General features: G+C 62.7%; 1 protein-coding gene across 1 annotated transcript; it reads left to right on the top strand.

Moving 5' to 3' along the window:
* Window positions 1-5,741: 5,741 nt before the first annotated feature.
* On the top strand, window positions 5,742-9,498 carry HMX1 (H6 family homeobox 1; the record flags this gene model as incomplete). Its single annotated transcript, XM_081057140.1, has 2 exons — window positions 5,742-6,117; window positions 8,858-9,498. 2 exons carry the CDS (start codon window positions 5,742-5,744, stop codon window positions 9,496-9,498), a joined length of 1,017 nt encoding a protein of 338 aa, XP_080913266.1.
* Window positions 9,499-13,904: the final 4,406 nt, after the last annotated feature.

Below are 13,904 nucleotides of genomic sequence, written 5' to 3'. Positions count from 1 at the left end.
GGGAGGGGGTGCTCCCAGTCAGGAGGGGGCTTCTTGGCTGGCCAGTGGCACTGCCTGGGAGGAGTTACCCATGCTGCAGGAGCGGGCTGGGGAGCACATGCTGCCTGCATCCAGCCTGGAGAACCCCTGGGGTAGAACCACGGGACCCAGGGCCGGCTCTGCCCCTCCCCCTCGCCCCTGCGCGCCAGGAATGCAGAGGCTGAGCTCCTCCTGCTCCTCCTCCCCTCTCCCTTCTCCTCCCCCTTTGCCTCCTCCTCCCAGGTTCCCCTCTCCTCCCCAGCCTCCTCCCCCCTCCTCCCCCGCCTCCCTCATCCTTCCTCCTCCTTACTCCCAAGGAGGGAGTGGAACTCTGGGAAGCATCCACTTAACACGTTATGAATATGACCCTCCTCTTTCCAGCGTTTAAAGGAAGATTTTCACAAGGAAGGAAGGGGCCAGACCCTCAAAAGGCGGCCCAAATAATCTTCAAACACTTGGTCTTTTTCAAAGCAAACATTTTTCATAGATGCCAGAGATTTGCCTACACTGTTGTCTCCACCCTGCTCCAGCCTGGGCGGCAGACGGTATTGTTATTCCCGGCTTACAGCGGAGGACACTGAGGTCCCTCGAGGGCAGTGACTTGCCCACGACCACAGTGGACTCAGCATCTGAGCTGGCCTGAAGCCTGGTGCCTGACTGCACATCTGGACAGCTGCAGGGACGCTTCCTGCTGGCTCCGAGGTGGGGAGCAGACCATTTGAGAAGCCAGCAGGGGTGGACCAGGGCTCTCCCCCTGCTCCCCCACCACCAGGACTGAGCCCGGAGGGGCTGCAAGAGGAGAAAAGAAGGCACGGCCTGGTGCCACAGCTGGGGGTACCTGCAGTATCCCTCCCTCCACTCCCCTGCCCCCCAAGCCTGTGCACCACCTAATGGCCCCTTGGCATGGCCACCGACCTCATGGACTTTCGGGTCACTCCTCCAAGGCCCAGCTCTGATCCTCTCACTTCCTCAGTTCAACAACCTTCAGTGGCTCCCCATTGCTTTGCAAACTAATTAGCTGCTATTAGCAACCAGGGAATCGTGACCTAAAACCTGATTTCCCCTCACACACTTCAGTGTCACACAGAAGAAAGTCACATAAAACCAAGTTCTGGTAAAGATGTGAGGAAATGGAAACAGATACAGTCATGCTGGAGAGTCTTCCTGAAATGCTCGGTGATGCTGAGTCTGTCTGTCTGCACCTTTCACCCCAGGAGTTCCCTTTTGGGGGCACAAACCTCTGACAACTCTGATAAAGACAGCAGGTCTGTTCATCCCAATACTGTCTGCAATAGGGGAGAGTTGGTGGCAACCAAAAAGTCCCCCAAGAGGTGGGTCCACCTTTTCCCAAATGACCACATGGGTTTCTCATCCTATAATCCGATAGTTGTCCTACTGAGAGCTGGGTCCAAGCCCCCTGCCCTTGAACCCCATGCCAGCTGTGACTGCTCTAGTCAAAGCAGAGAGCAAAGAGATACCCTGATTCCCAGGCCAGGTTTCACCTCTCCCTTCCCCACCCCTCCACACTAGTTCCCTGTTGTGTGGAAGCTGGGTCACAAGGAGAGGCCCCAGGTAGGGGTCTTTCAGCTGATACCAGGATCAGACCCAGATAAATAAGCCACTGCACCTCCCCCTGCCCCGTCTCCCCCTGCCCTTCTCCCCCTTCCCTGCACTAGTCTTCTAGCTGAGGCCCCATACGGCCCCCAGTACACAGACCACCGCCCAAGCATTCTAATAAATAGTTGTCTTACACCCCCAGGTTTTGGGGAAACGGTGACGCGACTATAGTAACTGGAACAACGCACATGTGATTGTTGGGTTAATAAACAGTGGTTAAAAAATCACTGCTACGTTTGTCAGCAGGGAGAGATCTCAAATCTATACTTTAAGGTGAAAATGAGAGATAGAAAACGTGTGCAATGTAATACTGCTTTTGTAAAGTAATACACAAGAGCAGGTACCTGGGATGAGGCAAAGACAGGTGGAACTGGGATGAGAGATGATGGAAGCAAAAATAAGATAAAATTGAAACTTAAAAGTAGAAGTTATTCCAGAAGAAAAAGTTTATTAAAACAAAACAAAACAGGTAGTGGCTGGTGCTGTTTGCTGGCTCTTGACCTATCAGGCTCTTGGGACCATTCCCACTGACTTATTCCCTCGGGGCATATGGGGCATCTCTGGCTACCAGCCCTGGGCCAGGTGCTAGGGACACAGGTGACAAGGCACATTCTCTGCTCACTGTCCAGATGAGGAAAGCACCAGGTGTCCTTTAACATCCTTTGCTGGGTTTCCACTTGTGGTCACTGCGCAGGGAGATATGGGATGGAGGAAGGATGAGGAAGGACAGGAATGGACAGAAAGCAAGGGAGGAAGGAAGGAAGGGAATGAGGGAGGGAGGGGAGGGGAGAGAGAGGGAGTGAAGGGGGATGGAGGGGGGAGGGAGGGGAGAACGGAGGGAGGGAAGGAGGAAGGAAGGAAGGGAAGGAAGAAGGAAGGAAGAGAGGAAGTAAGGGAGGGAGGAAGGGAAGGAGGGAGGGAGGGAAAAAGGAAGGGAGGGAAGGAGGGAGAAAGACTGGCTTGGGGGCTGCGGGAGTGCCCTCACAGAAATGGAGACAGATGGTAACAACCTGTTGACTCTGAGGCTCCACTCTTCTGCTCTGGGGTGAGGTGCGGTGGGAGTCCTTCAGCCTCCCAATTCTGCCCAGTGCCCAAAGGTGACCAGAAACTTGGGCTCTGCTCCTGGGAAGCCAGAAATCCCGCTCAAAGCAACAAGGTTTGGGGTCAACCTGGAGAGAGTCCCTACCAGGGGGACCATCCTGGTTGAGAACAGCTGCCACTTGGCGCTGCCCGCCCATCTGAACGCGCAAAGCCGCGGAGGCGGCGAGCCCGGTGCCACGATCTCTTCTCAGAACGGGGCCTCTCCTCTTACCTGGACGTGGGCTGCGCTCTGACCAGCGCCGAGCAGAGGCCCAGGCCGGGGCCAGCATCGTGAGGCTAATTCGCGCCTGCCTAACCCACCCGGAGCCGCAGTGGTGACCGTCTGCTGGTTCTGCGCACACGGAGCGCCACCGTCGTCGGGAGCGTCCCAGGGCCAGCAGTGTGGGGACTCAACGCGGCACGCGCCAGCCGCTGGCGCTGCGCTCCACATCTCCCAGAAGGCGGGTGCCGGCAGAGGAAGGCCCACTCACCTCCACTCAGGTCCCCCTGGACCCAGCGCTGCCCATCTTCCCACCCCCCACGGCCCCCCAGCAGCAGTAGGGACACACCAGCGAGCACCCCGTGATTGGGGCCGCTGCCTGGCCGTGTCCAGCCTCCACTGCCAACAACCCAGCACAGACACGACGCTTACTACCCAGGTTTCCAGGAGAGGAAGCAGATGGGGGTGAGGCCCCGCCCAGGGCAACGCGGCCCGGAGCAGAGAGAATCAGGACTGCCTCCGAGGAAGCGCCATCCCGAAGGCGCTGGGAGAAGTGGGCCAGCCAGCCCCAACGTCTCAGGCTTGCGGTCCCAGACTGTGAACGGGCCGCTTACTGGAGAGCCCGGGGCAGCCTAGCGTGGGTTGTCATCCGGAAGGCACTCCTCCCCACAGCCAGTGACTTTTATCCGGGTGCCTCTCTGGCGTCAGTTTCCCCATCTGTCAGAAACCCCGGATGAGTCGGTGAGGCGCTGGAACGAGCGCTTCCCTTACAAATAGACTAGGGAGGTCATTGTTCTCCTTGGCGGGACCCCTCTGGCTGGGGAGCAGTGGTGGGGAGACCCCGCTTTTCCCTAAGCCCCCAGCTCGGTGTCCTCATCTCTGGGGGGCATATCTGTGTCCGCCGCCAGGCTGCAGTTAAACAATCGGGTGAGTGCTGCCACAAATTGTCTTTGCCCCACTTGGCGCAGGGTGTCAGGGCCAGAAGAGCCGGGTCCAGCGTCTGGTCCTGGGGTCTGCAGAAAATCCCCCTCCCACCCGCGGTGGCCTCCACTGGGCACCACAGGTCCTTCCTGGCAGCCCCGGAAGAAATGCGCCCTCCGGTGCGGGGCGTGGGGGTGGCTGGCCCCACAGGCACCCAGGCGGGGCGCGCAGCGGTGCGTCTCCGCGGCCGCAGGCGGGCAGAGTTCCCTGGCCTCGCCTCGGCCGCACGGCCTCCCTGGCGGCTGCTCCGCTCTCCCACCCGACTGCAGGCGTCGGTGCGGGGAAGGCCCCAGGTCCAGCGTGTGTGAATTCAGGCCCGCCAGAGCCACTTACCACCTGGGGTCGTCTGTGCTCGCGTCTGTTTTCCGCTGCGGGAACGTGGGGTTGAAGCGCCCTCCGCGGCCATCGTTTGAGACGTTGAAACGAGTTGGAAGCCCGGCCTGCAGCCGCCCGCGAGGAGTGCGGGCGGTCCTCGGTGGGACAGGGGCCCCTGGCTGGTCCTGCGCGGCTGGACGTGTCTTCCAGGGACGACCCGCGTTCTGGGAGGCCGGCTCGGCCCGCGCGACCGCGCTGCGATGCGGAGACTCGGCATCAGCTGCTCCCGCCCAAGTGGGTCAGAAGGTTATTCCTGAGCGGCCACAGCTCGAGGGGGACAGTTTGTCACCGCACTCCCTGCTGCAGAAATGGGAGGTAACGCACCAGGGTCCTAGTCTTAGAAACCGAGGCCCAAAGAGGAAACAGGCCTGCCTCCAGCCCTGCGCGGCGAAGCAGCGGCTAGGTCGGAAGCTCCCGCCCCCCTTCCAAGGCCCCGGCCTCGCGAGGAGTGGGACGTTGGGGACCCGCTCTCACTCAGCGTGCCATCAGGCGGGGCTACGGGGCTGGGGGTGTCAGCATTTCCTTACACTCTGAGACTGAGCCTGGGAGCTAGAGTTCTGTTGCACTACATTTGGCTCTAACATATTTCATGATGTGTAAATGTGAAAATATGCCACAATTGTGCAGCCCTGACACTCCGGGGTCTTAAAAAAAACGACTGTGGTCCAGCTTCTTGCGGTTTCTTGGAAGCCCCGGGGTCCTCACGCCCCGCTATACACACGCATATACATACACGCACACATACCCACGCATACATGCACATAACGCGCGCGCGCGCGCACACACACACACACACACACACACAGTTATGCTGGGTCCAACACTCCGCCGCGAGGTAATTACGGCTCTTGCTCGACAGTGATTGGTCAGCATCGGGGCCCCGCAGCCAATGGGCGGTCGCCCGGCCGAGGTCCACCCCCACCCCCCAGCGCGGGTGGCACGCACTGGGGAAAACGGTCACGCGGGCCCCGACGCGCCGCAACGCCCCGCCTGAGTCCCGGGCCGCCCGCCCCGGGCCGCGCGACCGCCTGCGCGCCGGGATCCGGCCGCGTGTCTGTTCAGGGGCCGCGTCGGTCCCGCCGCGGCGTCCGGAGCCGAGCCCGCCGCCCGCCCGCCCGCGCGCCCCGCCCCTGCTGGCCCCGCCCCCGCCCCGCCCCCAGCGGGGCCGGCCGGGCGGCGACTAGAGCGGCGACGCGAAAGGCTGGCGAGGCGGCTGCGCTGCCTGCTGTCGGCGCGCACCGGCTCCCGGCCCGGCCCGGCCCAGCGCAGCGCGGAGGCCGCCGCCTGCCCCGCGGGGCTCGACGCCAGCGCTGCGGGCAGCAGCCCCGGGGGGGCCGCGCGTGCACCGGGGCGCAGCGCGCCACTGTCCCCAGTGGGGACCGGGACCGGCCGCGCCCCGGGCGCCGGGACCCCGAGAAGCTCGGCAGAGCCCGACGGGCCCGCCGCCGCGATGCCGGACGAGCTGACGGAGCCCGGGCGCGCCACGCCGGCCCGCGCCTCCTCCTTCCTCATCGAGAACCTGTTGGCGGCCGAGGCCAAAGGCGCCGGGCGCGCGGCCCAGGGCGGCGGCGGCCGCGAGGACGAGGACGACGACGACGACCCGGAGGACGAGGACGCGGGCCAGGCGCGGCGGCGGCGGCTGCAGCGGCGGAGACAGCTGCGCGCGGGCGCGGGGCCGGGCGGGGAGGCGCGGGCGCGGGCGCTGCTGGGCCTCGGTCCCCGGCCGCCCCCCGGCCCCGGGCCGCCCTGTGCTCCGGGCTGCGGCGGCGCGACGCGCTGGTACCCGCCGGCGCACGGCGGCTACGGAGGCGGCCTCAGTCCCGACAGTGAGTGGGGGCGCGGGGACCGGGGCGGGGGGGGGGGCCCAGCGCTGGGGCCCCGCTTTCTCCCCGCGCGTTTGTCCAGGACTTCGTGTTCCTCGGCGCCCTTCTGGGCCACCCTCCTCTGGTGTGTAGCAGGGTCTGGGGCGTGTCGCGCCCCAGCGAAGTCCTTAGTTGGGCGCGCGTGGAGGCCCACGCTCTGGCACAGGGAGCTCCCGGAGGGAGAAGATTTCACAGGGTCTGGACTACACCGATCGCCAGGCTCTACCTGATAGGGAGGCTGGAGAGCCCACAGAGAGGGGGACCTGGGGAGGGGAAAACACAGCTCAAGAGAAAAGCAGGGAGTGCGAAATGTGACAGGGAAAGACAGGAAGCCGAGAAGGTGGGAGAAGAGGGAGGGATGCAGGAAGAGAGGGACATTGGGAGAGGAAAAGGGGAGAGGGAGATGCAGAAACAGAACCCCATGAGTGAGAGAGAGAAAAGATAAAGGGAGGAAAAGAGAGGAAGACAAAGTAGAGTCAGACACAGAAAAATAAGGTGGTTGAGCAGAAGGAGCCACTGTTGGGGGGGGCTGGACGGCGTGAAGCAGCCCTCCAGTGTCCGTGCCCCAAAGTCCTGTCTCTAGAGCTGCACAGCGGCGGCCAGGGGCCTGGGCCTCCCTCTTGCTCCTCCCAGGCCCCACCTCTGTGGTTTGCTAGGCAAGAGGGGAGCCTGTTCCAAAGCCCCCAATCCCACCCCCTTCTTTTCTGCCCCTCCCCTTTCCTGCCTTTGTTCCCCGCTGAGGGCTTGGGGCTGCGAGTGGGGTTCTCCGCCTGAGAACCCACTCTTTCGGACTCCTGAGTTCTGCTCCTTCTCCCCAAGGTCACTGCCTCCCTTGGGGACCTGCCCTTTGCCAGGAGACCCCTGGGAGGAAGACCAGGAATCCATTCCAACCTGGCCCCCAGGCTTTTCCAGCCCACCCCAACACACACACACACACACACACACACACACACACACACACACTGAGGCCAGTGGGGGAGTCTTTGGCTCTTAGCTCTGTGGCGTGTTCATGTGTGCTGGAGTAGGGGGCAAACCTCTCTCCCCTCTTGGATAACCCCTTGCAGAGGGAACTGGGTCTGAGAGCCTACACACAGAAAGTCGGCCCCCTCCTCCGGTAAATGTGAGCAGGCCGCAGTGAGTCCCCTGAAATCGAGTGGTCAGAGTTAGGGCCCTTCTGGGGGTATTTCTGAAGAGGCTCTCTCAGGGTGAAATGTGTTCTCCCGCCCCCACCACCCCCACCAGCAGCCCCTCAGGCAGTCCCCAAGAGGCAGCTCCTTCTTATTTCGTGCAATGCGGGTTAGGGTCCCATTTGCACCAGAGCTGGCTAGCTGGCTTGGCACCTTGTGGCAATTCATGGGCTTCTGTGAGTCTGGGGATGTGGGGTGTTGTGGGGAGGCAGAGGCTCCCTATATCTGGTGGCAGGCATGCCAGCCTGGAACCTGACTCCTCTATGGGAACAGTGAGGACTTAGCCACCAGGGTTGGGCAAAGGCACACGGAAATCTGCGTACCTCCATAGGTGACAGGTGATAGCCCAAGCCCCACACACAGAGGCCAGCAGTGTTTGCACACCTTGTAGCGGGGGCAGACACTCACTCTGCGGGCACACCGTTGCCCGAGTCCACAGCCGTCTGAGGGCCGCCTGGCCAAACTCCAGCTGAACCTCCAGCCTGTGGCCTTTGCATGGAGGCTGAGGCGGGCGGAGGGTGGGGGGGCGGCGCAGCCTGGCCTGAGGTGGCTTCCTGAGCCCTGCTCTCAGGCCCAGGCCCTCTCCATGTCAGGCCTGGAATCCGGGCCCTGGACCGAATTTCATTTGGTGTCACCATCTTTTGCTAGCCCTGGGGCATCTCCTCACCTCTGGGAGGTGAGGTGGAGCTCAGTACTTGGAGCACCAGGTCAGGGGCCCCTTGTGGCCTTCTGTGCCCCCCAAACCCACAGGCTGGACGCGGACACGGCCTCATGTGTTTGGGTGGGGTGCGGATGGCCGAGTGTTTCTGTGGAGCAGTATGTGTTCCCTTCAAGTGTGGTTGTGGGTGGGATTCGTGGGCACACCTCCATGGACACATCTCCATGGGCATCTGGGTTAGGGGTCAGGACATGGGGGATGAGTGGGCGTCCCAGTGTCCCCTGGGCGCTGGAGTTCTCTTTTGGAGATTGTTTGCATTTGTTTGTCCTCCTGCAGAAATATTTCTGTGCAGGCGGGAATTTGGCATCTGCTCCTGAGCGTGCACGGGGAGGGGCCACAGCAGGTCTTTATTTCTATGTGTGGGGCTGGGGAGCGGCGGGTGTCTCTGTGCTGTTTTCTAGCGAGCACATTTCTCTGAAGGACATCTGTCCTCCTGTGAGATGGCCTGCGGACCGTTTGTGTGTGTTAATGCCACACTGTGGGTACAGAAGTCCGCCTTCTGTTTGTTTCTGTTTCTGTTTGTGTTTCTCTCTGTCCTCTCTTCTCTGGTATGCCCGTGTGGCCCGAGTGTTGGTGTGGGGTAGGGGAGGTCTTCAGGTTCTCCTCCTATGGCTCTGCCTTTCTCTGTCCCCGCGAGATGTTCCCACTGCGCTGGTGCCGGACGCGGGGCCCTGTGGCGGGCACGTTTCCCTGCTGTGGCTGCGGGCGGTCTCATGGCGTGGTGGGAGCAGCTGGCTTCGGCGACGAGGTCTGGGGAGCGGCCCCCAGAACCAACCGTGTGCTCCTCTCTCTCCTGCAGCCAGCGACCGGGACTCGCCGGAGACGGGCGAGGAGATGGGCCGCGCTGAGGGCGCCTGGCAGCGGGGCCCCGGGCCGGGAGCGGTGCAGCGGGAGGCGGCGGAGCTGGCGGCGCGGGGTCCGGCCGCCGGCGCGGAGGAGGCGGCGGAGGCCCCGGCGGGGGCAGGGGAGGCGCGTGGCGGCGTGGCGGTCGGCGGCGGCCGGAAGAAGAAGACGCGCACGGTCTTCTCGCGCAGCCAGGTCTTCCAGCTCGAGTCCACCTTCGACCTGAAGCGCTACCTGAGCAGCGCCGAGCGCGCCGGCCTGGCCGCGTCGCTGCAGCTCACCGAGACGCAGGTCAAGATCTGGTTCCAGAACCGCCGCAACAAGTGGAAGCGGCAGCTGGCTGCGGAGCTGGAGGCCGCGAGCCTGTCCCCGCCGGGCGCGCAGCGCCTCGTGCGCGTGCCGGTGCTCTACCACGAAAGCCCCCCGGCCGCGGCCGCCGCGCCGCCCGCCGCCCTGCCCTTCCCGCTGGCGCCCAGCGCCCCCGCGCCGCCCCCGCCGCTGCTCGGCTTCTCCGGGGCCCTCGCCTACCCGCTGGCCGCCTTCCCGGCGGCTGCCTCCGTGCCCTTTCTGCGGGCGCAGATGCCCGGCCTGGTGTGAGCCCCCCCCGTTGGGCCCACTCCCGTGGCCACGAGGGAGCTCTGTGGACGCGCGGGGATGGTGCGGGGCGCAGGGGGCCGTCCTGGAGCGTTGGCTCCTCGGGCTTGCTAGCTGCGGCCCTGGCGGCGGAGGCTTTATCCGAAGCTCCCCCAAACTGTAACAGGGACGCTGCTGACGGTGGCTCCCCAAAAAGTTGCAAGGCTGGACCCCCGCAGGAAGAGGGTATCACCGAGAGACAGTGGCCATGCAGCCCAGAGCCCCTGGGGTCAGCCTAGAAGTGAATTTAGCCATCCCTTCAGGAGGGAGCCAGCACCCGGCGAGCCCACAGAAAAGACAAACCAGGAACAGGCTCCAAGGTGCTGCGGGATGGTGACCCCCCCCAACACAAACGCCCCTTCCCGGTGCCACGAAGGGACCAGGACGTCGGCCACCTGAGGACTGTGATCAGCCTTTCGGCCTTGACAATGGGCTGGCAGAGAGAAAACCTGGGGGAGAGAGCCCCTGTGGAGATGGCTTCTCAGATTGTCCATTCTAAAGAGAGGGCCAGACTGGGGCTTCTCTCCTGGGCTGCAGCCACCAGCGGCGAAGACTTTTTTTTTTTTTTAATAAATCTACTTATTTGCGTATGGAATAAAAAGGGATGTTTTCTGGATGGTTTCCCCTGCTTTGTGATCACTGGCGCTGGGCCCCTCCACTGGCAGCAGGCCACAGAGTGGGCACTGGTTCTCCCTCCTAAAGCACTTACCAATGCTGACCAGGGGCTGGTGGAGCCCCGGCCAGGCTGGGGGCAGGCGGGCAGGTGGGTAGACCTGGCAGGAGTCTGAGGTGGGGGGGGGCCTGTGCTCTCACACCCCCCCCCACTGGCAAGCCCAGCAGGACCACAAAGGAAGTAAGCGAGGGGAGGGAGAGGGGACACACAGGGTGTCCCATATCCTGGAGCTCAGGGGTCTCCACGGAAACCAAGTCACAGGCAGGTGAAGGCAGAGCCCACTGGCCACTCTCCTTTGGCACAGGAGGCTGTGTGTCCCCCTTCCCCGTGTCCACCGCCCCATCCTGCACTGGAGTTGAGAGCCATTTCTAACCATATGGGTTTTTTCTTTTGGCCAAAACCGAACACTGGTGCTTCCTACAAGGTCGGGTGGGGAAGGCTGGCTCCTGCCAAGCACGATCCAAGCAGCAGCCCCTGGATCCTCTGCAGTCGCTGGTTAGCTGGGGGACTCGGACCTACCGTGGGCGCAGGCCCAGCTCAGCGCCCGAGCTGTGGGCTCTCAAGGACTCTTATTCCAGTGGTCTGGATCACTGTGCTCACCCCGCCTCCATCAGCCCCAGGCTGGGGTGTTGCAGGGCGAAGATGGGCCCCTGCACCAGGGAGGGACATGTTAGTGTGTGTGCTTTTTCAGCCTGGGGAGAGAGGTCATTCGGGGGTTGAAAGGGTTGCTTCTGTGACAGAATTAGGCCCTCTTGCGAACCTCCGTCTGGGCTTTGAATGGGAGCAAACACTCCCGGGCCGGCCGAGATGAGCAGCAACGGGGTCACACGCGGAGCCTCTAGCCATTCTCAGCCAGACGGCCCAGCGGTAGGTGCCATGGGTGTTTTCCCCAGGTTGCCTGTCTGTCTGTCTGCCCCTACCCTCCAGCTCTCTGACCCAGAATCGTCCCCTGCCCCAGCCAGGCCAGGCCCCTGAAAGCTCCCTCGGGGCCGGCTCCCTGGGGGACAGCCCTTGATCCAGGCAGTCCTCGCCCCTCTGGGCCCTGAGACCTCCACCTCTGGGCTCCCAGGGACGCTGCACGACAGCGTGGGCATCTTGAGGAGACGGCTCCTCCAATCCAGGTCCCCACCCCATTGGTGCGGTGGGACCACCACCTCAGCACTTCAGCCTCCCCTCAGCCCTTCCTGGTCATCTAGTCCCCTGTCCTGGGGGTGAGGGTGGGGTGCTGCTCCATGCTGCTGCTTTTCTCAGCCACTGAAACTAGATTTTGACTTTGTCTAGAAGGGACTTTTAGGATCTGCTTCAACAAAACGAGTTTGCTGCTACTTTCAAAGACCTTCGCTCCTGGTCAGCGAGATGCTAGGGAGGCCCCTCCTGGCCACTCCAGGGCTGTGTCCACCCTCCTCTCCAGCTCTCCTTCCTCACTCTCCTCCCCACTGGGCCCTCTCCAGGCCTCCCACCCGTGGCTCAGGCTCCACATGGAACCCTCCTGCTCTGAGCTTCTGCTACTTTTGTGATGGCCCCATGCGGTCAGTGGACATATCACCGCCAGCCGTCCAAAGGACACAGCCACCCAGTCAGCACAGATCCCTGCCCATAGCTGCCACCCTGTCTCTGCCTCTTTCTATCCACACGCCAGGCCGGCAGCCGGGCATCCTGCCCTCATGCAGCACCCACCCCGCTTACAGGCGGCAATGGTATCATTAACACCCAGGTAAAGAGAGTCATCACCACGATGGAACGGTTTTATTTGACTGTTTGGGGCTCATGCGGGTACAGTCCCGAGGTAACATGGTGTCTGCAGTGTGCCACTGAGCACAGTGTGGTGCCGAGGTCCTCAGGTGGGTGCCCTCAGCGGTGGGTTGGTCCACACCCACCAGAGCTCTGTGCAGGGGCCCTTGAGCCAGGGCAGCCATGTTGCACTGGGACCACGGGCCACAAAGGGTGAGGAGCGTGTGGATGCCGCGTCTAGAAGTTCCACCGGGAAGCAGAGAACACAGCCACTCGGCCTGAGCCTGGCGCCCTGTTGCAGGGAGGAAGGGTCTATGTGGCTACAAATGTGGGGCGGTTTGGGAGAGAAGGGCTGTGTCTTTCGATGGAACCAGTGAAAGTTTAGACTGGCAAGCGGCTCCCATGCCTGCCGGGCTCATCCAGGTACCCAGGCCAGATGGAGTGAGCAGGAAGCGGAGAGGCTGTTCTCCACCGAAGGGCCCGGCCCTTGTCTCCTAAGCTCTGAGCCTCACAGCGAAGTGTAGAAGGTGGATTCCAACGCAGGCGAGGCAGGTGGGGCTCAGGGACGCCGGCCCTACCCCATGACTATCCAGCGCCCTGCATGGTGCGGCAGCGGCTGCCCAACCAGAGAGAGACGGTGGTTACACACAGCCCAGGAAGCCCTAGAGGGCGTGCGGGACCAGGCTGGGGACCGCCGGGCCCCAAGCTCCAGCACCATCGATCGCTGGCAAACATCAGCTCTTTGGCTCCACTCCTGGCAGGAGATGAATGGCTTCGATCTGTCCCCACCACGCTGCCCTCCCCATCCCAAACCGCCGACCCCACCCGCCCCTTCAGTGAGGCCCAATTCAGCCACCAAGGGCTGTCCAGGGCTTCAGTCGCAGAGTTCTTGAGCTCAGGTGGATCCACTAGGCTTTGGACCCTGGCTCGGGCCCAGCCATACTCCCCCAGTGACCTTGAGCAAACCCCCTCTCTTCTCCAGGTCTCAGGTTCCCCACCAGAGACTGTGCTGAGGATGGAGAGCCTTCTCTAATCTGAGCTAGGCCGACACGGTACCGGGCCAGCGTCCCAGGGACACTCCTCCCAGGCTCCAGGGCTCACACTGGGGGATGGGGGAGTGACCCAACTCCTCTGGGCCTCTCAGTCCCCTGCTGGGGACTACAAAAGCCACGTCTCCACCAGCGCCTTCCTAAGAATCAGCCCCACCTACAGCTCCTCCCTTGGGACTTCTGAAGGTGGGACCCTGGATGGGCCACTAAGGTGCTGTGAGGACTTGGGAACTTCTTCGGGTTAAGGGAACACATGGAGTTGCAATCTGACAGCAACTCATAGCCCGGTTCATCCTCCACACAAAACCAGACCTGCCCCACTTCCCCCCAGGGGGTTGCTCTGCTCCTCACCCCCACCACCCAGGCCCGCCAGGGCTCACTCTTGCCCGCCTGATCCAAAGCCCTGGTGAGAGAAGCTCCAGAAATTACCCTTCTTCTAGCTGGCTGTTCCCCACCCACCCTTCTCATCAGGCCCAGGCTAGGGGCGGTTAGTGGGCTCCAACCTCCTCCCTGAAAGCCTGGCTTGGGGAGTTTGCCCAGAGAGACCAGAAGGCTCCCGGCCTGGGTTGAGACAGAAGGGGCTGGGAACTGGGAAGGTAGCAAGCAGGTGGGCGCCAAGAGGGACGGCGGCCAGGTGGGCTGCTCTTTTCCTTGTGTTTGTAGTTTTCTCTCTCAAGCATCCTTTATGGTCCCCTGGCCCCATCTGGTAATTTTCAGAAAGAGAAACTGAGGCTCCAAGAGGGGCAGAGACTGGGGGCAGGGACCCGATGAAGTCACCTGGTGCCATGGAGGTCAGCTGCCCCATCCCTGGGGCCAGACCCTGCACCCGAGTCACTGCTTCCTGCCAAGACTGCTGTTCGAGCAGGGTCTAAGTATCCCTCCCCACCAATAAAATCAGCTGGATAACTCCCTTTGGC

Source organism: Rhinolophus hipposideros, assembly GCF_964194185.1.
Source record: "Rhinolophus hipposideros genome assembly, chromosome: 1".
NCBI lineage: Eukaryota > Metazoa > Chordata > Mammalia > Chiroptera > Rhinolophidae > Rhinolophus > Rhinolophus hipposideros.
The sequence above is the reverse complement of the archived record's forward strand: the minus strand, read 5'-3'. Positions and strand labels throughout refer to the sequence as shown.